Genomic DNA, 26,405 nt, shown 5'->3' on the forward strand with positions numbered 1-26,405 from the left:
ACAGAGAATCAACAAAGATATAGTGGCCTTAAACAAAACACTAGAGCACCTGGATATAATAGACATCTACAGGACATTTCATCCCAAAGTGACTGAGTATACATTTTTCTCCAGTGTACATGGATCATTCACAAGAATTGACCATATGTTGGGCCACAAAAACAACATCAGCAAATTCAGAAAAATCGAAGTTGTACCAAGCATATTTTCTGATCATAAAGCCTTGAAACTAGAATTCAACTGCAAAAAGGAGGAAAAAAATCCCACAAAAATGTGGAAACTAAACAACATACTTTTAAAAAATGAATGGGTCAAAGAAGAAATAAGTGCAGAGATCAAAAGATATATACAGACTAATGAAAATGACAATACAACATATCAGAATCTATGGGATGCAGGAAAAGCAGTGATAAGAGGGAAGTTCCTATCACTTCAGGCATATATGAACAAACAAGAGACAGCCCAAGTGAACCACTTAACTTCACACCTTAAGGAACTAGAAAAAGAAGAACAAAAACAACCCAAAACTAGCCGAAGAAAGGAGATAATAAAAATCAGAGCAGAAATAAATGAAATAGAGAACAGTAAAACTATAGAAAAAATTAATAGAACAAAGAGCTGGTTCTTTGAAAAGATCAATAAAATTGACAAACCCTTGGCAAGACTTACCAAGGAAAAAAGAGAAAGAATCCATATAAACAAAATCCAAAATGAAAGAGGAGAAATCATCACGGACACCGTAGATATACAAAGAATTATTGTAGAATACTATGAAAAACTATATGCCACTGAATTCAACAATCTAGAAGAAATGGATAAATTCCTAGAACAATACAACCTTCCTAGACTGAGTCAAGAAGAAGCAGAAAGCCTAAACAGACCTATTAGTAGAGAAGAAATAGAAAAAACCATTAAAAACCTCCCCAAAAATAAAAGTCCAGGACCTGACGGCTATACCAGCAAATTTTATCAAACATTCAAAGAAGACTTGGTTCCTATTCTACTGAAAGTCTTCCAAAAAATTGAAGAAGAAGCAATACTTCCAAACACATTTTATGAGGCCAACATAACTCTCATACCAAAATCAGGCAAGGATGGCACAAAAAAAGAAAACTACTGACCAATATCTCTAATGAATACAGATGCTAAAATACTAAACAAAATACTAGCAAATCGAATACAACAACATATTAAAAAAATAATGCATCACGATCAAGTGGGATTCATCCCAGAATCTCAAGGATGGTTCAACATACGTAAAACGGTTAACATAATACACCATATCAACAAAACAAAGAACAAAAACCACATGATCTTATCAATAGATGCAGAAAAGGCTTTTGATAAAATACAACACAATTTTATGTTTAAGACTCTCAACAAAATGGGTATAGAAGGAAAATATCTCAACATGATAAAGGCCATATATGATAAACCATCAGCTAACATCATATTAAATGGCACAAAACTGAAGGCTTTCCCCCTTAAATCAGGAACAAGACAGGGTTGTCCACTCTCTCCACTGTTATTTAATGTGGTACTAGAGGTTCTAGCCAGAGCAATCAGACAAGACAAAGAAATAAAAGGCATCCATATCGGAAAAGAAGAAGTAAAGGTATCACTTTTTGCAGATGATATGATCCTATACATCGAAAACCCCAAAGAATCCACAAAAAGACTACTAGAAACGATAAGCCAATACAGTAAGGTCGCAGGATACAAAATTAACATACAGAAGTCAATAGCCTTTCTATATGCTAACAATGAAACAATTGAGAATGAACTCAAAAGAATAATCCCCTTCACAATTGCAACAAAAAAAATAAAATACTTAGGAATAAACATAACAAAGAATGTAAAGGACTTATATAATGAAAACTATAAACCATTGTTAAGAGAAATTGAGTAAGATATAATGAGATGGAAGAATATTCCTTGTTCTTGGTTAGGAAGAATAAATATAATCAAGATGGCTATATTACCCAAAGCAATATACAAATTTAATGCAATTCTCATCAAAATTCCAATGACATTTTTTAAAGAAATAGAGCAAAAAATCATCAGATTTATATGGAAGTATAAAAAACCCCGAATAGCCAAAGCAATCCTAAAGAAAAAGAATGAAGCTGGGGGCATTACAATACCTGACTTCAAACTCTATTTTACGGCCACGACAATCAAAACAGCATGGTATTGGCAGAAAAATAGACACTCAGACCAATGGAACAGAATAGAAAGTCCAGAAATAAAACCACATATATATAGTCAAATAATTTTTGATAAAGGGGCCAAGAACATACAATGGAGAAAAGAAAGCCTCTTCAATAAATGGTGCTGGGAAAACTGGAAAGCCACATGCAAAAGAATGAAACTGGACTACAGTTTGTCCCCCTGTACTAAAATTAACTCAAAATGGATCAAAGATCTAAACATAAGACCTGAAACAATAAAGTACATAGAAGAAGACATAGGCACTAAACTGATGGACCTGGGTTTTAAAGAGCATTTTATGAATTTGACTCCAATGGCAAGAGAAGTGAAGGCAAAAATTAATGAATGGGACTACATCAGACTAAGAAGTTTTTGCTCAGCAAGAGAAACTGATAACAAAATAAACAGAAAGCCAACTAAATGGGAAATGATATTTTCAAACAACAGCTCAGATAAGGGCCTAATATCCAAAATATACAAAGAACTCATAAAACTCAACAACAAACAAACAAACAATCCAATAAAAAAATGGGAAGAGGACATGAACAGACACTTCTCCCAGGAGGAAGTACAAATGGCCAACAGATATATGAAAAGATGCTCATCTTCTTTAGTTATTAGAGAAATGCAAATCAAAACTGCAATGAGATACCACCTCACACCTGTTAGATTAGCTATTATTAACAAGACAGGTAATAGCAAATGTTGGAGAGGCTGTGGAGAAAAAGGAACCCTCATACACTGTTGGTGGGAATGTAAAGTAGTACAACCATTATGGAAGAAAGTATGGTGGTTCCTCAAAAAACTGCAAATAGAACTACCTTATGACCCAGCAATCCCTCTACTGGGTATATACCCCAAAAACTCAGAAACATTGATACGTAAAGACACATGCAGCCCCATGTTCATTGCAGCATTGTTCACAGTGGCCAGGACATGGAAACAACCAAAAAGCCCGTCAATAGATGACTGGATAAAGAAGATGTGGCACATATACACTATGGAATACTACTCAGCCATAAGAAATGATGAATCAGATAATTTACAGCAAAATGGTGGGATCTTGATAACATTATACGAAGTGAAATAAGTAAATCAGAAAAAACCAGGAACTGCATAATTCCATACGTAGGTGGGACATAAAAGTGAAACTAAGAGACATTGATAAGAGTGTGGTGGTTACGGGGGAGGGGGGAAAGGGAGAGGGAAAGGGAGAGGGGGAGGGGCACAAAGAAAACTAGATAGAAGGTGACAGAGGACAATCTGACTTTGGGTGATGGGTATGCAACATAATTGAAAGACAAGATAACCTGGACTTGTTGATCTTTGAATATATGTAACGTGATTTATTGATGTCGCCCCATTAAAAAAATAAAATTATAATTAAAAAAAAAATATTCACAAACAGGAACAAACTTGAGAAAATACTACGGTAGGCAAATGCTATAGGTGCTTGTTGAGAAAACATGCCCTTCACAGAAGTCTGTCTTATTATCCGTAAAGAGTAAACCCTTCCAGTTAAAGTCATTGCCTTCTAACCCTCTGAGTCACTCAAAAATTGCTAAGATACTTTTTCAATTTTTAATCTTCTGTTGTTAGCACAGACTCAAAGAGACAGATATGCAAGAGGAAGTAGTACAAATGGCAGTGGGTATTGGTCCTTTTCAAAACCATTAGCTGGTGGCTGTTAGTTCTGTTTAGCTCCAAGTCTTGGGAGAATGCTATTTTTATGGCTACGTGTATATTTAATAACTATCGTAGGAAAGCATGTAAATATGAAAAAGAAATGAGGTAACATTCCAAAGTGATGCACCAACATCATAAGTAAACATAAATCCCCTGGTAAAAGAGTACCATTCCTTTCCTTTATCAAATCACCTATAAACTATGAAAACCTACTTTGCAAGACTGAACTGTGGATTAAAGGGTCAAGTATTTTCCTGATAACCCAGAAATGCCCCTACACAGAAACAGAGAGAGAGATTAATAAGCAAACCAATATACTAGTATAATTTTGAAGTATGATAAATACTGTGTATGAATAATTTGGATTTTTATTATTTTTAAAAATCATACTTAAAAATACATTGTAACATAGTGTTATACAAACATAACATAAGCAGTCATTCTTGGGTTCAATAAATGAGCACCCATATTTGAGGTTACCCAGAGCGCCTACAAATGCTCATTCTGCATAGGCTTATAATAAATGTGTTGAATGTTTAGGAACTAAAAGCAAACTATGTAATGCTAGTATGTTGATTTTAATCCATATAAAAGCATCTGAAACCAAAATATATGTGCCTCCATAAAGTTCATTATAGATCAGCATTCATGAGCATTTCAAAACTGGATAGATGCTCCTAAGAAATTCTATCATCCTTTGGGTTTCTGGATAGGAGTAACAAAGCATCTTTTTTTCACATAGCAACATATCAGATGAAAATCTCATGTAAATTTATTCATTCCCTGTCTGTGCTTAATAAAGTTAGAGGCTTAAATAGATAGCTGAGGTGTTTGTTCTCAGCTCCTTAACAATAAGAAACCTCATGAACAGGGAATAAAAAGGGTTTCACTTACAAAAATAATTTTTATAAGTGTCAACTATTTGCTTTTGTGTAAACATTCTTATTAATTTAGAAATCTGAAGAATTTCAGACTCTCTTCAAAATGATTTGATGTAAGGCTTCTCAACTAACAATAAAACATACAGAAATGTGTTTCTTAACCAAATATGTGAAAAAAGCTATTTTATTCCCAGGGAAATTTACAAGCCTCAAAATCTTGGGCAAGTATAAGAATGGAGGGTGAGGAGGTACTAGACACCCTTTAATATGACAGGAGAAATGTGCAAATGCTCTTGGTTATAAAGTAAAAAAAAAAAAAAGAATCAAATTGGCTCCTGATGAAGGAGACTGCTATTCAAATAACCAAAATAATAGTTGACATCTGAATTTCTAATACACATAACTTTTTAAACTCAAAAGAATAAAATTCTTGGTCAAATCTTTCTTCTAACATACCAAACAATATTTAGTTCTACAAGGCCGTCAAAGATGTTTTGTTCAAGAACGTTGCAAAGTCTGTCCCCTCTTATTAGAAAGCCTAAATAATACACTCAGCATTGAAACTCAGTGAATGAGTTTCATTAAGATTATGAGTTACCTTTCAAGTCTTTCTTTAATTTTCTGAGATCTTTTTGAAAATCTTCAAACTTCATCTGGGAGGCCTGAAAAAGGTCCTGGGGCTCTGGTAAGGGAAAGACACACTGTTCTTTTCCGGCATCCTATTTAGCAAGAAACACATCATTTTTAAACAAATCAGCATTTGTGGAAATAAGCAAATACAAGAGCAGCAATGGCAAAACAACAAAAACAGACAATGCTGAAACAGTCAACAATAAAGAATAACAAACTAGACCTATGTGCAAACATTGTCTTACCTCATCAAAATTTCGAAGGAAATAGCAAACGATATATGACAAAAGGCTTCTGCTATTGTCCTAGGCAGAAAGACCAAAGTAAGTAAAGATGTATTGTTTAAATTATTAAATATATAGTATTGAATAAAATAAATCCCAGGAAATCATCATATGTAGATGAGGACATTTAGAACAAATGTGAAAGTTACTTTAGTTTAGTGACTTTATCTAAGGGGTTTCACAGTATAGAACAGGGGTCGGAACCTATGGCTCACGAGCCAGATGTGGCTCTTTTGATTGTTGCATCTGGCTCGCAGACAAATCTTCAATAAAAAAAAATAATAACGTTAAAAATATCAAACATTCTCATCTACTATAATCCACTCATTTCCTACCGCTCATGTTCATGGTTGTGGGTGGCTGGAGCAATCACAGCTGTCCTCTGGGACAACACCAAATTTTTATTGGATAATGCATAACGTACACAGATTGTTTTATTGCTCTCACGGAATTACATTTTAAAATATGTGGCGTTCATGGCTCTCTCAGCCAAAAAGGTTCCCGACTCCTGGTCTAGAAGATCTTTTCTTCCCCAGTGCTTCAATCTAAGCTGCATGTGTTAAGTACAGTTGTTTAAGGGTAGGGTCACAACTATACTTTCCTATTATTACTCTCCTCCATTAGAAAATTAGTTAATTAATTTTTATGTTTTATTAGTAAGAGGTATAACTACTATCTTAATTGAGATGAGTAAATATTGCTAGCATTTCTATCCAGGGGACTTATAGGTATCATGGCAACAGGAAGTGTGACTGTCTTATTAGTGTATAGATTAGGGAAATAAAAATAAAGTTAAGTATTTCAAGTAATCAGGAGTTTTAAAAGTGCAAATACATATTATAAATTGTAGTATCATCCAATGAGATTGAGGGATTCATATCCATATCCATGCAGCTATATATAATGCAATGTGTGTAGATTTATAGAAAAAAGTATACAATTGTTTCATATCTAACAGCTTTCAACACCTTTCTGGAACATTAGGTGGCATTAATTTTTAATTATTTTTTGCATTGCTCAAAATTAGTACTAGATAATCTGAATGTAGGAGACCAAATATATCTTAAAAAAAACCCTCTATGATACTAACTATATTCCCTGGAAAGTTCAATAGCACCATTGCTTTACACCTCTTTCTAAAAAAGAATAAAATCTTTTTCTAGTGGAGTTTAACATACGGTAACATATCTATTACTCTATTTTAGATCCCTCATAGTAATAGGTAGTAGTAGCAGTAATGATAATAATAACAAGACACTATCTATTACACAGTAACTTATAGCAATAATAACAAAAGATATTTATTAGAAATAAGATTTGTTTGTAAACTAACTTAAGCAACTTGACCTCTTTTTATTTTCCTAATTTGTAAATCAATGAAATGGTTGGCAGTACCTGAATCAATTAACAAAACATTTATTAAATGCCTGCTGCTAGGCATGCTGGGAGAAATGCTGAGTGATCTGAGCAACAGCTCTGTCCGTGCAGTTTACAGATATTACCAAAGAGCATAGTTGGATTTGTTTTATAGGAAAAAGAAATCAGGAGGAATTTGCATTGCTCTTGTGTGTCGGGAGCCGATCAACGACTGCTGGCTGACAAAGTCACAGCAGGAGAAGACCCACAACTGCTGGCTGACAAGGTCACAGCAGAAGAAGATCAAAAACTGCTGATTGACAAAGTCACAGCAGAGAAGACCAATGGCTGCTGGTTGACAAAGTCACCACAGTGAAGACCAATGGCTGCGGGTTGACAAAGTCACTGCAAAGGAAAGGCACAACGATACTTCCCCCTTTGACCTTTTTGAATTAATCTGGCCTTATATCCCCCCTTTTCTGGGTGTGTGCTATTATTTGTAGCACAGGGATAATAGTACCGTGCTTTCCCTGTAGATTTATAATAATTTCTTTGGAAATGAGACAGAAGGTGTAAGTTCCACAGAAAAGCCTGTAAGCCCCTTGAACTGGGCTCATAAACATAAGAGGCTGGCTATGATATCCCTCATAAAGGGTTAAGTTTGTAGGAGAATTTCTTCTTATTAATCATGTTAGAAAGAATAAAGTTAGAACTTAACTAGTGTATGAATATAGTAAATGAATAAAGTTTAACTAGACATTAGAATCTTAGGTAAAGTGTAGTGGAGTGGCCTGTTGCGTGGTCTTGGATAGGAGTGCAGCTGGCAAGTAAAGAATGTTTTGTTAAAAGACTTGTTTTGTCACTGAAGGCAGTTGCTGGGCTTTTCTCAGTAAAACATTCTCATGAGATTTTTGTATTTTCCAAGAATAAGGAGAAGAATGTGGTGGGATTCATAGCAGCAATAGCAACTAATGCCTTCTGATATTATGTTGCTACTAGCTATCTTGCAGGTGCACTCTATGTATCTTTAAGTACAAGTTACTCTTAATACTATGTTAGTTTCTTAAATAGCAAGCCTTTTGTAGTCTTGTGGGAAAAGAATTAGGACACTGCATGAACTCAAGGCCATTTGCCTGAGCAAGCGGTGGTCCTTTTGCTAGTCTTTGATGATTTCGTCTGCTATCTCTTTCTGCACCCTTGACTCACAACAACAGTAAAATAGAGTTATTAATTAGTACTAATATTTTAGAAGTTTGTACCAATATTGTTATTACTATTCAAGTTATTGTATAACTATACTTTGAATAACTTACCGCCTGATTTGTAGTTTATAGATATGAATTAACTGTTATCTGGAAATATGTAACCATAGTGAAACTAAAACAATGATGTATTCAAAATACCATGTGATTGTAACTTAGTGTGTGTGCATAAAAAGAAAGCTAGACCAGCATTTAGCAGAGATGCCTGGCAGTAAATGCTAACTAGAGAATAAAGAGAAAGAAAAGAATTTGGCTCTCTCACTCGATCTTTGCCGACGCTGTCTCCTCCTTGTGGGACCCCTGGATCCCCCCCGGGGCTGGACCCCAGCACTTGTGAGAATGCAAGTGAAATTATTTTTTTAAAGTCCTGCTTCTTGATCCATTATTTAATTTTAATAGTTACTCCTATATGATTTAAATTAATAAAATTTCACTTATTGAAAGGTTGAATTTTACTTATATAAACCAAAAAAAATCCCTTATTCATATATAATTATCAAAATCATATCAGATACAGTTTTATTAGTTAAACATTATGTCAATGTTATATATACTGCAACATTATTTGCAAAATTTACTGTTTCAATCCAACAAACAGAGCTTGTTAAAAACTATTCAGAAACTACCATGTGTTTAGAGAGCTTTGGTTTTTGAAAAAGTATGATTTATAAGGTTGACATACTGAAGGTTCCTACAAAAGTATGTATCATACAAGTAAAATAGCATTTGAACAAATATAATCATTAAAATCATAAAAAATGATATGCTTTTGGTGTTCCAAGAAGGGACCATGTTTTAGCCAATTTTGGAAACACACAGTGTCCAGCATTTCATATAGGTAAAATATGTTAAATGGAAAAATGTCCAGGGAAAATATGTTAAATGAATGTATGAGCGGACATATAAGTGAATAAGTCATTGACCAACAAAAACAAACAAACAGTAATTCTTTTATATGTGAGAGATTAGTTCATTTCTAGGAAGAGCAGTTTTCTATAGTTTCATCTCTGTAAGCCAGTTGCTTCCTGAAGATTAATATTATAAAAATATCCCTAATGTCCTTCATCATCCAGTTCTGTGTGGGGATTCTTTTATCAGAGAAACAGAATTCTTCTGTTTTCGAAGTTTACAATCTCGGACTTTAACTCTTACCATCGTGGTTGTTTCCTAAATTTATATTTCTACTGACATCCTTATAATCTCTTAGACGTTAATTTTAAAGAAAGATGGCTATAGAAGTAGGATCAAAAAGTAGTTAGGCCTGCAAAAGGGCTTAGGCATTCCCATACATATCTGTATCAAGGAGAGAATAATACACAGAAAAACAGAATCATCTTTTATATTTTACTTATAAATTACTTTTACTTATCTTTGTTTTGCTTAAAACAGATGAAAAGAAAAAAGTAATGAACATACTATCTAAAGTAGGAAAATTTATTACTCTTAGAATCCAAAAGATAAATATTAGCAGAAACAGTAGAGTAAAAAAATGTTTTTTTTATATTAAAATGTTGTCTACTTAATTATTCTTTAGACACAGAATACAAAACTACTCATAGCGGGAAACATTACTATTCACTAAATCACAAGTATCAATATATGATGGCTATTACTTTTATTTACTTCAGAACAAAAAGAAACTTTTGACCTTGGAACATAAAGAAATATTTATTACAACTGGTTTGTTGTCTAATTTATTACTAAACAAATCATCTTATCCTCAATTTGACTATATTCACTCATACAAAATACTTACACTGCTTTTAACATCTTTCAGCTTTGGAAGAATGTCCAATCCAAAACCATCTGCCTGTCCACGAGTCTTATTCCCACCATTCATGTAGTTGCCAAAGGCAAGAACCAAACCCAGCACCTGCATCACCCCTGGGCCATTTTTTAATGTCTGTAAAACAGAATGAAGAACAACTTCTCTCTTGTACAAAAAGAAGTCAATGACAGATATTCCTATTATACTAATAATATTGGGTCATATCCAAACTTTATTATTGTTCATTATTACATTTGAAGAGGAGTATCTCCAAAGTGAACTCATTTAGGCTATTTCTATAAAACACAGAAGGTTGTAATATGACAACTACTATAAAATAATGCCATTGCTTTCAGCCCACTTGTACCTACCTCTGGAGCAACACAAATTTCTAACATAGTTGTGGGAAACTAAAATGTAATTACAAAGATTAATGTCCAAATTCAGATTTATCTCTGATAAATTCATACACACTTCTCCAAACACAAAGTTTACCCTAAATGTGCATGTCACTTCCTTTAAAAAAATGTACCTTTACTATATTACTACCACTTTTTAAAATTTACCACAATCAGAGAAAATGGTACTATTGATTTGTGACTAATTGTTTCAATTGTTAATACCGTAATTTCTGCCAGAGTTTTTTCTTTGTTTCAAGAAGAATACTGCCTGACCAGATGGTGGCGCAGTGGATAGAGCATCGGACTGGGATGTGAAAGGACCCAGGTTCAAGACCCCGAGGTTGCCAGCTTGAGCGTGGGCTCATCTGGTTTGAGCAAAAAGCTCACCAGCTTGGACCCAAGGTCACTGGCTTGAGCGGGGGGTTACTCAGTCTGCTGAAGGCCCGCAGTCATGGCACATATGAGAAAGCAATCAATGAACAACTATGGTGTCGCAACAAAAAACTGATGATTGATGCTTCTCATCTCTCTCCATTCCTATCTGTCTGTCCTTGTCTATCCCTCTATCTGACTCTCTCTCTGTCCCTATAAAAAAATTAAAAAAAAGAAGAAGAATACTGATCTTCTGTTGAATCATACAGCTGTTTCTGAATCATTTGGTTGGAATCATTCATGTTTTGTTGATGGACCCTTCCAAATATGAAAAAAAGCAAATAAAACACCTTCAGATTGCCTTTAATTGGAAGTTAGATATATGAGAGGACCATGAAAAGTGAAGAATCTGCTTTGGTTGGAGCAGAAGGGACAAAAAACTTTAAGGTCTATCAGCAGTGACCACATTCAAGCACAGAGGGCCTTCAGACCAGTAAGCCTACTTGAACTTTTGCTTCATTCTTGAAGCTCAATCATATTATGTTCTCATTTATGGGACTGCTATCCTTCAAATTTTATGAGTACTTACAATAAATAAAACTTTTAAAATATGAACATTCTTGAAACACAATTAAATACCAGAATCCAAGCTTTGGCTCTCTATACACCATTACCGACCTCACACAATTTCTGCAGCAATTCAAGTTTGCGACGAATTGAGCAAATGCTTTCTGAAAATGTGGACTGGAACAGGATGCAAAAGACTCGTTCTGAAAAGTTGGGGATTAGTGACAGCTCATAAAGGAACCTAAAGAAATAAAGGCAAATTAAGGGAAAAATATAACACATATAGACAGATAATCAACCTCATATCATTCATAACAACTATGAACATCGCATTTTCCAAATGGAGAGTGCCAACCCATACAGCACGGATGCCCATTACTTAGGGTCTTAAGTAATGCTTACTGTTCAGGTTTGTCCAGAGACTTGGCGTTTTCCTTGTCTTTGGAGGACCGGCCATGCTTTTCAATTTTTTCCAGTTCATCTGACTGTGCTCTCTGGAAATCAAAAGCCAAGCTGTTTTTCAAAATCTGGCCAATTGAATCCCTTAGATAATGATGATCTTGATACAGTAAAACTCTATATATTTTCATATTTCTTATCATCATGAGGCATTTTAAAGTGTAAATAAGTTTAATGGAAACCAGATCATCTCTAAATCTTCCAAATAATGTTACTATCAGTGATCTACAAAACATTTATTTATTCAAGCATATTTTAAAACTATATGGTCTTCTTCTCTTGCTTTTTGGCTGTTTATAATACTCTCCTGAATGCAGAATTTTCATTTTAAAGTGTTTTTTATTAAGAAATCAATTAAATTTGGAAGCAATTTGATTCTCAGGTTGTTATATGATTGTAAAAAGTACTTATTTAACTATTGCAATCATTATTATGGTTTTTTTTTCTTAGAAGAAAAATACAACTGAATTATTAAGTCACACAACTAAAATAAAAGGTTTTGATTCTTCTGTTGAATGTTCTTTTTGTTGTACAAAAAGACACCCTACTTCTTTTCTTCTGAAGTGTTTTCTTTCAACCAATTATCAAGTTACCACATTTCCATATATAAGACGCACCTTGATTTGGGGGCCCGAAATTTGAAAAACAATGTATTATATAAAGTTATTGAACTCAAGTTTTATTCATCATAAAATTCAAACAACTCCTCATCACTGTCAAAACTCCCATACATTAGCTTGTCCTCGTCTGCATCTGATGATGAATTATTGTCTTTATATATTGCCCCGTCCTCAGTTCCATCTATGGCGTTTCAAATGCCACACTTCTTTAATGCAAGTTAACAAGTCTACAAACATTTTATAAGACACACCCAGTTTATAGTCCTCAAATTTTTCGGAAAAGAGTGCGTCTTATACAAGGGAAAATGAGGTAAAATTTTGTTAATCTAAATTTGTTTCTTTAGAGGAGAGGATCTTCTGCATTTTTACCATAAAGTAGAAGACTTTATAGACTTGGAGAATCACAGTCTATTCTTTTATGGAGAATTTGGAGGATTTTTATTTGTAGTCTTGCCTTTTTATACAATTCACAAAGATGTTTCAAAAAAGTCAAACACTACGTTTTCAAAATGCACTAACAAGTATGAACAAACTACCATAACTGGAGTTCTAGTCTCTGCCTTCAGTACTTAAAACCCTTTCAATATTATCTGTTGTTAAAACAGAAAAGCGGACTGGGGAAAAGATGGAAGCGGAGTAGACGAACGAACAGATGCCCAGCTCTCACAACCAAACTAGAATACAAATCAATTTAGGAAAAACCAGCATGAAAAACCAACTCTGAACTGCAAGAACAGCTCTCAAAAACCAAGGAGCAAAGAAGAAGCCACAATCCTGGTAGAGAGCGCCTGAATCTCCTCTGCTTACAGGAACGGAGGGGGGGGGGTGAGGCTGAGAGCCCAGAGGGGATCTCACACAGGGAAAAGAGCAGAAACTACTGCTCACAGCCACTTGCCTGGCGACCAGGGAGCAAGATGTGTTGAAAAGACCAGCTTATCTCCAAAGTGGAAAGGACAGGGAGAGGGACAGACTGTGAGGGGCTAAGGAATGCAGGAAACGAACTACAAAAGCTGACTCATCCGTGCTGGAGGCGGCCATAGCTGGAAGAGGGACTGAACCTTTCACAAAACAAAGCTGAAGTGCTTCTGGATCAGAGATCTCCGGGCATCTATCCAGCTCCAATCAGCCCAACAAGACACAGCTGAAAACAACAAGTGGGGAGGAGGGGCAGTAACTCAGGTCTCCATGGAGATGAGATACACTTCCCCCTACAGAAGCTAAGAAAAAACCCTGCCCCCAGTGAGATTAGCTGGCTAAAGAGGCCTTCAGAGTCTCAGGTTACACCCATCGCATTCCTGGATAGTTTCAAGGAAGCCCCATGCTGAGATCAGTAAACAAGACTATCACCTGTTAAGAAAACAAACAAATCAAGACTTCAAAGCTGCCCAAATCCGAAAGTGGACTACAGATAACAGCTGATACCAACCCAAGAAGACCTAGAAATAACACAACTGAAAACTGGAGGCAGACAACACCAAGCCTAGACTCAAGCAACTCTACAAATAAAACACCCAAAAACAGATGATGAGAAGACAAAGAAGTGCAATCCAAATGAAACCACAAGAGACACCTTCAAGAGATGAACTGAGTGATATGGAAATAATCAAACTTCCAGATGCGGAGTTCAAAATAATGATTGTAAGGATGCTTAGGGATCTTAGAACAACAATGGATGGTCATTTTGAACACCTAAATAAAGAAATAGCAAGTATAAAAAAGAATCAGTTGGAGATGACAAATACAATATCAGAAATAAAGACCACAATGGAAGGAATTAAAAACAGGACAGATAGAGCAGAGGATCGAATCAGCGAGTTAGAGGACAACTGAAATGAAGGCATGAAAGCAGAGAAGAAAAGAGAAAAGAGACTCAAAAAGGCAGAGGAAACTCTGAGAGCTCTGTGACAACATGAAGAGAAATAACATTCACATCATAGGGGTTCCTGAAGAAGAAGAAAAAGAACAAGGGATAGAGACTTTGTTCAATCATATCATAGCTGAAAACTTCCCTAAATTAATGCAAGAGAAACTCTCACAAGTCCAAGAAGCACAGAGGACTCCATTAAAGAGAAACCCAAAGAAACCTACACTAAGACACATCATAATTAAAATACCAAAGCTAAGCGATAAAGAGAAAATATTAAAAGCTGCAAGAGAAAAAAAAGTTATCACCTACAAAGGAGCCCCCATAAGGATGACATCCAACTTCTCAACAGAAACACTTGAGGGCAGAAGGGAATGGCAAGAAATATTCAAAGTAATGCAGAACAAGAACCTACAACCAAGACTACTTTATCCAGTAAGGCTATCGTTTAAAATCAAAGGAGAAATAAAAAGCTTCCCAGACAAAAAACAACTCAAGGAATTCATTACAATGAAACCAATGCTGCAGGAAATGTTAAGGGGCCTGTTGTAAACAGATCAAAGTGGGAAAAGAATATAGCAAAAAAGGAATACACCTTTAAAAAAGAAAATGGCAATAAACAAATACATATCAATAATAACCTTAAATGTAAATGGATTAAATGATCCAATCAAAAGACATAGGGTAGCTGCGTGGATAAGAAAACAGGACCCATACATATGTTGTCTACAAGAGACACACCTTAGAACAAAAGACACACATAGATTGAAGGTAAAAGGATGGAAAAAAACCTTTCATGCAAACGGAAATGAAAAAAAAGCTGGGGTAGCAATACTTATATCAGACAAATTGGACTTTAAAACAAAGGATATAGTAAGAGATAAAGAAGGCCACTACATAATGATAAAGGGAGTAATCCAACAGGAAGATATAACTATTATAAATATCTATGCACCTAATATAGGAGAACCCAAATATATAAAGCAGACTTTGATGGATTTAAAGGGTGAGATCAACAGCAATACTATAATAGTAAAGGATTTCAATACCCCACTAACATCACTAGATACATCCTCAAGAAAGAAAATTAACAAAGAAACAGCAGACTTATTGGAAACACTAGATCAACTCGATTTAATAGATATCTTCAGAACCTTTAACCCTAAAGCAGCAGAATATACATTCTTTTCAAGTGCTCATGGTACATTCTCTAGGATAGACCACATGTTAGGGCACAAAAGTGTTCTCAAAAAATTTAAGAAGACTGAAATCATATCAACCACTTTCTCCGATCACAACGGCATGAAACTAGAAATGAATCACAACAGAAAAGCTCAAAAATTCTCAAACACATGGAAACTAAGTAGCAGGTTGTTAAATAATGAATGGATTAAGAATGAGATCAAATAAGAAATAAAAAAATTCCTAGAAATGAATGACAATGAGCATACAACAACTCAAAATTTATGGGACACAGTGAAAGCAGTGCTGAGAGGGAAGTTCAAAGCACTACAGGCACACTTTCAGAAGCTAGAAAAAGCTTAAATAAACAACTTAACCCTGCATCTAAAAGAATTAGAAAAAGAACAGCAAGTAAAGCCCAAAAGTAGTAGAAGGAAGAAAATAATATAAAGATCAGAGCAGAAATAAATGACATAGAGGCTAAAGAAACAATACAGAGGATCAATGAAACTAGGAGCTGGTTCTTTGAAAAGGTAAACGAGATTGGTGAACCTTTAACTAGACTCACCAAGAAAAAGAGAGAGAGGACTCAAATAAATAAAATTAGAAATGAGAGAGGAGAAATAACAACTGACACAACAGAAATACAAAATATTGTAAGAAAATACTATGAAGAACTGTATGCCAAAAAACTAGACAACCTAGATGAAATGGACAAATTCCTTGAAACATACAATCTTCCAAAAATCAATCTGGAAGAATCAGAAAACCTAAACAGACCCATTACACCAAATGAGATCGAAACAGTTATCAAAAAACTCCCAACAAAGAAAAGTCCAGGGCCTGATGGCTTCACAATGGAATTCTACCAAATATTCAAAGAAGAACTAACTCCTATCCTTCTCAAACTATTTCAAAAAATTCAAGAGGAAGGAAGACTTCCAAGCTCCTTTTAAGAGGCGAGCATAATTCTGATTCCAAAACCAGGCAAAGACAACACAAAGAAAGAAAATTATAGGCCAATATCTCTGATGAATATAGATGCTAAAATCCTCAACAAAATATTAGCAAACCGGATCCAACAATATATGGAAAAAATCATACACCATGATCAAGTGGGATTTATTCTGGGAAGGCAAGGATGATACAATATTCGTAAATCAGTCAATGTGATTCATCACATAAACCAAAAGAAGGAGAAAAACCATATGATAATTTCAATAGATGCAGAAAAAACATTTGATAAAATCCAGCACCCATTCATAATCAAAACTCTCAGCAAAGTGGGAATACAGGGAACATACCTCAACATGATAAAAGCCATCTATGAGAAACCCACAGCCAACATCATACTCAATGGGCAAAAATTAAAAGCAATACCCTTAAGATCAGGAACAAGGCAGGGGTGTCCCCTTTCACCACTCTTATTTAACATGGTCCTGGAAGTCCTAGCCACAGCTATCAGACAAGAAGAAGAAATAAAAGGAATTCAAGTGGGAAAAGAAGAAGTAAAACTATCATTATTTGCAGATGATATGATATTGTATATAGAAAACCCTAAAGTCTCAGTCAAAAAGCTACTGGACCTGATAAATGAATTCAGCAAAGTGGCAGGATATAAAATCAATACTCAGAAATCAGAGGTATTTTTATACACCAACAATGAACAGTCAGAAAGAGAAATTAAGGAAACAATCCCCTTCACAATTACAACCAAAAAAATAAAGTACCTAGAAATAAACTTAACCAAGGAGACTAAAGACTTGTACTCGGAAAATTACAAAGCATTGATAAAAGAAATCAAGGAAGATACAAACAAGTTGAAGCATATACCGTGCTCATGGTTAGGAAGAATAAACATCATTAAAATGTCTATATTACCCAAAGCAATCTATAAATTCAATGCAATACCAATTAAAATACCAATGACATACTTCAAAGATATAGAACACATATTTCAAAAATTTATATGGAACCCAAAGAGAACACGAATAGCCTCAGCAATCATAAAAAAGAAGAATAAAGTGAGAGGTATCACACTTCCTGATATCAAGTTATACTACAAGGCCACTATACTCAAAACAGCCTGGTACTGGCATAAGAACAGGCATATAGATCAATGGAACAGAACAGAGAACCCAGAAATAAACCCACAGTTCTATGGACAACTGATATTTGACAAAGGAGGTAAGGAAATACAATGGAGTAAAGACAGCCTCTTTAACAAATGGTGTTGGGAAAATTGGACAGCTACCTGCAAAAAAATGAAACTAGATCACCAGCTTACACCACTCACAAAAATAAACTCAAAATGGATAAAAGACTTAAATGTAGGCCGTGAAACCATAAGCATCTTAGAAGAAAACATAGGCAGTAAGCTCTCAGACATCTCTCGGAGCAATATATTTGCTGATTTATCTCCATGGGGAAGTGAAATAAAAGACAGGATAAACAAATGGGACTATATCAAACTAAAAAGCTTTTGCACAGCTAAAGACAACAAGAACAGAATAAAAAGACAAACTACACAATGGGAGAACATATTTGACGATACGTCTGATAAGGGGTTAATAACCAAAATGTATAAAGAACTTGTAAATCTCAACACCAGGAAGACAAACAATCCAATCCAAAAATGGGCAAAAGAAATGAATAGACACTTCTCCAAAGAGGACATACAGATGGCCAATAGGCATATGAAAAAATGCTCAACATCACTAATCATTAGAGAAATGCAAATTAAAACCACAATGAGATATCACCTCACACCAGGCAGAATGGCGCTCATCAACAAAACAACACAGATTAAGTGCTGGCGAGGATGTGGAGAAAAGGGAACCCTCCTGCACTGCTGGTGGGAATGCAGACTGGTGCAGCCACTGTGGAAAACAGTATGGACTTTCCTCAAAAAACTGAAAATCGAACTGCCTTTTGACCCAGCTATCCCACTTTTAGGAATATACCCCAAGGACACCATAGAACGGCTCCAAAAGGAGAAATGCACCCCCATGTTTATGGCAGCATTGTTCACAATAGCGAAGATCTGGAAACAGCCCAAGTGTCCGTCAGAGGACGAGTGGATTATAAAGCTTTGGTACATATATACTATGGAATACTACTCAGCATAAGAAATGATGACATCGGATCATTTACAATAACATGGATGGACCTTGATAACATTATATGGAGTGAAATAAATAAATCAGAAAACAAACTAAGAACTATATGAATTCATACATAGAAGGGACATAAAAATGAGACTCAGAGACATGAACAAGAATGTGATGGCAATAGGGGTGGGGGTGGGGGGAGGGGGGAGGGGGTGAAGAAGGAGAGAGGGGTTGGGGGAGGGGAAGGGCACAAAGAAAACCAGATAGAAGGTGACAGAAGACAATTTAGCTTTGGGGGAGGGGTATACAGCACAATCAAATGTCAAAATAATCAAGAGATTTTTTCTCTCAACATATGTACCCTGATTTATCAATGTCACTGCATTAAATTTAATAAATAAATTAAAAGAAAACAAACCAGAAAAGCAGTTCAATCACTATGTAAGAGAGAAACCTGATAGATTTTTAGGGGCTCTATATATTTTATCTAAACAAAATATATTCTGTTTGTTATTTACTGTTTTGAGATGCAGGCTATCAGTTGATGAGATTGACAAAGACAAGTTCTACAAAGGAAGCTTCTTTTAACAGGGGAGGAGGATTTGCTGACAGATCCCTCCATCTTCTCTGGGCTTGATAGGAATCCCTCCGCAAATAATATAATACCACTTAAAGCCAAGTGACAAGATGACCTTTAATAATGATCAAACCCATCCTCTGGCAAATGAGTGACAGGAGTAATATTATAAAAAAATGTTAAAGTTAAGGACATTGGTAAAACAAGGGTTATTTTAAGATATACAGGTCTACCACATAAAAGAACACCATATAAATGCTTCCAATCACTATAATCTCTTCATTATTATTTTTTGATGACAGCTTCTAACAAAGCAATTAGTCTATTATCTTCAAGCCCAATTACATTCTATACCCAAACCTCACCAAACAACAACAACAAAAAAACATTCCAATTATTGTTTATTGGCTTAAGTTTTGTTTTTGTACCTTAGATACCTTGAGACATGGACTCAACCTAGTTGAGTGCTGGTGCTTGGGGTTGAATGAATAGCTATGCCTAGAAAAGGTATGTATGAATTCACTCATCTATACATTCATTCAACACAGCTCTATCATGCTACCATCATTAATCACATCTTTAGGAATATAAAGTGTGTAAAGGTACAAGAAGTATATCTAAAATATAATGGATTTTTTTTAAGACATGTTAATCAAATCTGCAAGTTTCTGCTATTCATTAATACTCTATGACCAACTGTTTCTAGCCCATCATCTTGACTTTTTTCTTGCAAAATATGAGGGATCAAGCAAAAGTCAGTTCTTTTCTACCTTCAAAGGGCCCAGGCCCTGGCCGGTTGGCTCAGCGGTAGAGCGTCGGCCTAGTGTGCGGAGGACCCGGGTTCGATTCCCGGCCAGGGCACACAGGAGAAGCGCCCATTTGCTTCTCCACCCCTCCGCCGCACTTTCCTCTCTGTCTCTCTCTTCCCCTCCCGCAGCCAAGGCTCCATTGGAGCAAAGATGGCCCGGGCGCTGGGGATGGCTCTGGTCGCAATATGGCGACGCCCAGGATGGGCAGAGCATCGCCCCCTGGTGGGCAGAGCGTCGCCCCATGGTGGGCGTGCCGGGTGGATCCCAGTCGGGCGCATGCGGGAGTCTGTCTGACTGTCTCTCCCCGTTTCCAGCTTCAGAAAAATGAAAAAAAAAAAAAAAAAAAAAAAGGGCCCAAACTCTCACTCTTATCCACAACCACAAAATGGATGCCAAATTTGTACCAGCAGTCTTCTGGATAATGTTTACTTTGTTTGACCTTTTAAGTAAATTTGGTCTCAAGTGTTCTTCCTTGGTCAGCAAGTTTAAAGTAATCATCAGAATAAGACTTTTAAAAAGATGAATTTTAGGGATTCATTCAGCCATGCATTTAAAAAGCTATTGTTTACCAGGTATTATACCACACACTAGGGATGAAAAGATACACGTGGAGCTTCAAATTCAAGTAAAATCTCAAAATACAACATACTAAGTTGTTCATAACACCACTCTTATTTGCATAACCCTTCTGTAGTGATCTTCCTCCACTGCTGTCTACACCTATAGTGATCACATGATCCTATTAATGGTGATGTGAATTATTTGCTAAAGTAGGTTCCTTTTTTCTGATGGCCAAAGATAAGGGCAAAGTAGCCACAAATTTACTCATTATTTAATAAAACAAAGAAATTTCCAAGTTCCAAACATTCAAATAAAAAACCATGAAGTACTTGGTAGCCACAAACCAAAAATTTATGAGACATTAACAAGAAATAAAGGGAAAGGATACCAATACATATCAAACATACCAAACATACCAATAAGGAAACTCATCAACATATAAGAGAGCAATAAAATAAGAAATAAACAGAAAAAAAACCTACAAAAACAATCAGAAAAAGATTAACAAAATGATAATAACTGGCCCTGGCTGGTTGGCTCAGTAGTAGAGCATCAGCCAGGTGTGTGGAAGTCCTGGGTTTGATTCCCAGTTAGGACACACCGGAGAAGTGACCATTGGCTTCTCCACCCTTCCCCTTACCCCTGCTCTCTCCTCTCCTCCCACAGCCATGGCTCAAATAGTTCAAGCAAGTTGGCCCTGGGTGCTGATAATGGCTCCATGGCCTCGCCTCAGTCACTAAAATAGCTCAATTGCTGAGCAAGGGAGTAGTGGTCTCAGATGTGCAAAGCATCTCCCAGTAGGGGGTTTGCCAGGTGAATCCTGGTCAGAGCACACGCAGGAGGAGTCTTTCGATCTACCTCCCGCCTCTCAGTTAATTTTTTTTTAAAGTAAAACTAAATAAATAAATAAAATGACAACAACTAATACTTATCAACAATTAACTTTAAATAAACTGAATGCTCCAATAAAAACACATAGGCTGGCTATATATATAGCCAGAGAGAGAGAGAGACCCATAAATATACTGTCTACAAGAGACCTACTTAAGATCAAAAGTCACAGACTCAAAGTAAATAGGTGGAAAATATTTCAAACAAATAGAAAGTTTTTAAAAATCTAGGTGGTAGTACTCATATCAAAAACAATAAACTGTAAAACAAAACTTGTAATAACAAAGAAACACATTCCATAATGATAAAGGGATCAATCCAACGAAAGGCTAAAACTCTCTTAAACATATATGTACCCAATGTAGGAGCACCAAAATAAATAAAGCAAATACTGACAAACATGAAGAGAGAGACTGACAATAAAATGATAATATTAGGGAACTTTCACACCTTATTAACATCAATAGATAGATCATCCAGACAGAAAATCAATAAAACAGTGGCCTTACATGACCCATTAAACCAGAGATTTAATTAATATTTTTAGAACATTTCACCCAAAAGCAGCAAATATACATTATTTTCAAGTGCGTATGGAATATTTTCCAAGGCAGACCACATAATAAGCTACCCAATAAGTCTCAATAAATTAAGAAGTTTAGGGCTGATGCTTGTACCAATCAAGCCACTTGCTGTGGGAGGGGAAGAGAAAGAGAATTGGGAGAAGAAAGGGACGAAAAGCAGATGGTTGATTTTCCTGCATGCCCTGACCAGAAATCAAACCTGGGATGTCCATATGCCGAGCCAAAGCTCTATCCACTAAGGCAGTGGTCGGCAAACTCATTAGTCAACAGAGCTAAATATTAACAGTACAACAATTGAAATTTCTTTTGAGAAATTAATTAATTAATTAATTAATTTTAAACTTAAACTATATAGGTAGGTACATTCCTTATCGAGGTAGCGTCCGCATGCGGTATTTTGTGGAAGAGCCACACTCAAGGGGCCAAAGTGCTGCATGTGGCTCTTGAGCCGCAGTTTGCTGACCAGGGCACTAAGGCAACCGGCTAGAGCCACAATTGGGGTTTATATTCAAAATATATTAGAAACTTATAAAACTAACTCAGTAAAAAAAAAAATAACCTGATCACCTCCTGCCCCAAATCCAACTTCAATTCCCCTATATACTACTTTCCAGCAAAAGAATTTCTCACCCAAAATACATTCTAGCTTTTCATATCTATGCCTTTGATCATACTGCTCTGTCTTCTGGGAATTTCTTCTCAACCCTTCTCTTAAACATATTACTGTCTACCATATAAAAACAACTCCAAACACCACCTAACTATGAAGATTATCCTATCTCCCCCAACATCAAATAGTTGTCGGCTCTTCAGTAACTATTCTGCTCTTACCACAGCCTTTACTGTGCTGTACTTGTGATTTCTTTGTAATTTTAAAGGACTGCACTATTTAAAGGTCAGTTTAAATATTCTTTGAATATTACACATTCAAGAGTTTGTGGCTGGTCTATATGCTATCTGTTGACTTATACTTCCTCTAATCTTGAAAACTAGCTTTTTAAGAGATATACTTTTTATGGGTTCTCATCTCATAGCCACATAGGTCTTTCCTCCCCAGGTATAATAAAGAACTGGAATAGCTTTAAATGCCAAAGGCCAAGGAGAATTTGATGGTGGCCACATATATACATAGCAATCTAAAGTTGTGTGTCTGAGGGATGAATGGCTCTTCAGGGACCTAAAGTTTTGAGTAGTTAACTATATATTGGCAGACATACGAGTAAACAAAATAAATTCAGAACCAAATACACATGAGATCCAATCTGGAATCATTCAACTTCCTAAATAAGTTTGATAGTTTTCCATTCTTAAAAGAATTGACTATTTATTATTTTCATAACTTTATTGCACATTACATTTTACTTGTTGCAATCATGGGTATCAAAGAGGAAGGGTGAGAACCCTCTCAAGCTAATATGTCCAAAATATCAAATGTTATTACTGTTCATGCATAATTCCTAGTCACAACCCAGCTCTAGTAAAACAAAACAAAACAAAACAAAAAAAAACCCCACAAGGTTCTCCACATGTAACAACAATCAACATTAAATACCACTGACAAAATCTCTACCTAATATGACCATACACAGGCCAAACCGGAATGTCTTACATAAACTATAATATTCCTAGCCATAAGTACATTCTTGCAGCATCAGCAGAATCAAGGGATTTAAAGGAAGTACAGTGATCATTTATGGCATCAGGATGAAATAATTTATCACAGTTGCTAGCAAACCACCATTTCCCTAGTGCTCGCCTGCTATCAAGAGAAATAATTGGGAAATGTTTAGTACACATGTGTCAGAAGAGACTGTCCTCCCAGGGGAGCTGAATAGTTACTAAAGAGCAAATGTACAAGAAATATTTTCTGTACTCTACCAAGGTAAAAAGTGTATTAATGTTCTCGAAGAAATAAGAGGCAGATCACAGAAGAGTACAATTAATATAAAAACAAAAGCTAGTAAAGACAGATAGGGTGCTAAGAAACAATTCAACAGCATACACAGGGATTTGCAATTCATGCTCTTCTCAGAGGACACCTCCTTGAGGACCAAAAGAAGCTTTGAGAGTTTTCATTAACAAACAAGATTTACATTTAGAACTAAAATACAAGAAAAAATAACACTAAGGATCAAAGCTAGACTTAAGCTAACATAAAAGTCTCTCCAAAAATAATTTTATCTATTAAGAGTTTATTCTCTGTCTACTTTATAAAATATCTGAGCACAGCTATAATAGGGGATCTTTTTTTCTTGTTCCCTCCTCTCTTTCCAAAGAGTAGAAATCTTGGATATCTCTTAGTTTCAGGTCAATACATATTAAAAAACAGTCTTGTGAAGTTTTAGTAGGTCAGTAGTTGGACCAGAATTTCTCAGGACAGTGTGAAATTTGGCATAAGCATCTTTCCATTGTGGACTGTAAAAAAGGGCTCCTGGTGGTTAAATGGGCTCAACAGACTGTAACAGTCATTGCTAACAGGAGCTTCTCATGCTCTCTGTACTTCAGGGAAAAGCTATATTGTGCTCCTGCTTTTCTGAGACAACCCTTATAAGAGAGTTCCTAGAATCTAATTTCAACTGATAGGACTTAGACTTTCTCTGTCCAGTCAGAGTTGTACAACTATAATCTTATTTGCATCTTCACTGACCAATCAGAATGGCTCCACTATGACCAATAAGGACAGTACTTTTTAGAACAATGATTTGGAGTCCTCATTTGCAAGAACACAGACCAATCAGGGATTGAGAAAAGGAACTCTTTTTAAGCAGCTTCACCTCTGTTTCAGTGAAGGGCAATTCCAGTTTCCATAGAAGACTGCATTTCTCTAGCCTGAGCTGTCACACCAAAGCAGCATGGAGTTGCCTCGCCAAACTTGGGCTGTGACACCAGGGCTTCCACCCCGAGCCACCTGGCCAAGCTGTTCCACAGCCATACTGCGTCATAACTGAGCTGTCTCACAGCTTTGCTGTGTCACAGTTAACCCATTCCACAACTGAGCTCTTTGTACAGAGTAAAGTCTCTCTTCCCTCATGCACGCCTTGGTGTTTAACTGGTGACGGCAATCTGCAGTTCACACATTCTATATTTGTGCTCATAGCTACAGATGGAGGCCACATTTCCCCTCTTCCAAATACCTCAGCTTTATGATCTTTTTAGGGGTGGAACTGAAAGTGTCTTATATTTTGTTTTAAACTATTATTTAATTCAATGTTAGCATCTGAATTCTTACACAATAATTAAGTTTTTATGCATATCTTAGCTGACTCCTTGCAGAAGGGGATACCAGCATATTTCCTAGAAGTATACTATGTACAAAAACATAAGTTGGAAAAGACAACATGTAAGCACAAAGTATTTTAAGGTATTAATATAGATAATAATTTTATATACATTATTTTAAATATTTAATTATATATTAAATACTACACTTCAATATACATGAAATTTTCAGAAATAGAATCACCAGAAATCTTTTAAAAACCATACTTTCAACTTTACCAAATGTTTGCCATTTTGGAAAATTCTCTTAAGCCATTTTTTGCTATTTCAAGGTAATAATAATAAAAAAATAAATATTTACTTCATTATATTTTCTGGTTCAATCATTTCTAAATATTTTCATAGTTAAATGGGTCATATAATACTATATATTACTTTGTGATTTCTACATTATATTATAGTGCAGACATTAGATGTTTTAAGTTACATATGTAGATAGGTGGAATTATCCATCAATTTCCTTTCAGGATGGCAAAGAAAAGTTTATAAATATTTGTTAGAATAAGGAAGCACTGGATGCACAGGACTGAAAATTAATGGCCTGTTCTAACCAGTACCCCTTCAGGATGACTCATCCTTCTGTAGGCAGCTCTCTTAGGAGACTCAAAAAGAAAAGACTGTGGTAACATTGGCAGCCTAAGATTAAATGTGGCAATGTTAAGTGACTTAGTAAACTTTAAGAGATTCATTTCTGTGTCAGACCTAGTAATTTATTTATTTATTTTTTATTTAAAAATAAATTTTCTTTTCTTTGTTTTTTTTAAAGATATTTTTTATTGATTTTAGCCAGAGAGGAAAGGGGAGAGAGAGAAACAAGAACATCAATCCATTTCTGTATGTGTTCCTGACCAGGGATCAAACCAGCAATCTCCACACTTTGGACTGATGCTCTAACAAACAGAGCTATTCAGCCAGCGCTAAAAAAATTTTTAAGTGAGAAATGAGGAAGCAGAGTGACAGACTCCCGCATGCACCCCAACAAGGATCCACCTGGCAAGTCCCGTACAAAGGGGATGTTCTGCCCATCTGCAGCCGTTGCTCTGTTGCTCCA

At 35.6% G+C, this 26,405-nt stretch overlaps 1 protein-coding gene across 1 annotated transcript in view; it reads right to left on the reverse strand.

The window, feature by feature from the left end:
- FMN2 (formin 2) overlaps positions 1-26,405 on the reverse strand; it is a 386,045-nt gene that overhangs the window by 138,307 nt on the left and 221,333 nt on the right. The window contains exons 9-13 of the mRNA XM_066383454.1: positions 11,821-11,912; positions 11,530-11,659; positions 10,067-10,213; positions 5,654-5,713; positions 5,377-5,497 (exon numbers count right to left, since the gene is read on the reverse strand). Of these exons, the coding sequence (XP_066239551.1) occupies positions 5,377-5,497; positions 5,654-5,713; positions 10,067-10,213; positions 11,530-11,659; positions 11,821-11,912 (550 nt within the window). The remainder of the gene's footprint in view (positions 1-5,376; positions 5,498-5,653; positions 5,714-10,066; positions 10,214-11,529; positions 11,660-11,820; positions 11,913-26,405) is intronic.

The sequence above is a fragment of the Saccopteryx leptura genome, chromosome 1 (assembly GCF_036850995.1).
Source record: "Saccopteryx leptura isolate mSacLep1 chromosome 1, mSacLep1_pri_phased_curated, whole genome shotgun sequence".
In the NCBI taxonomy this organism is placed as follows: Eukaryota; Metazoa; Chordata; class Mammalia; order Chiroptera; family Emballonuridae; genus Saccopteryx; species Saccopteryx leptura.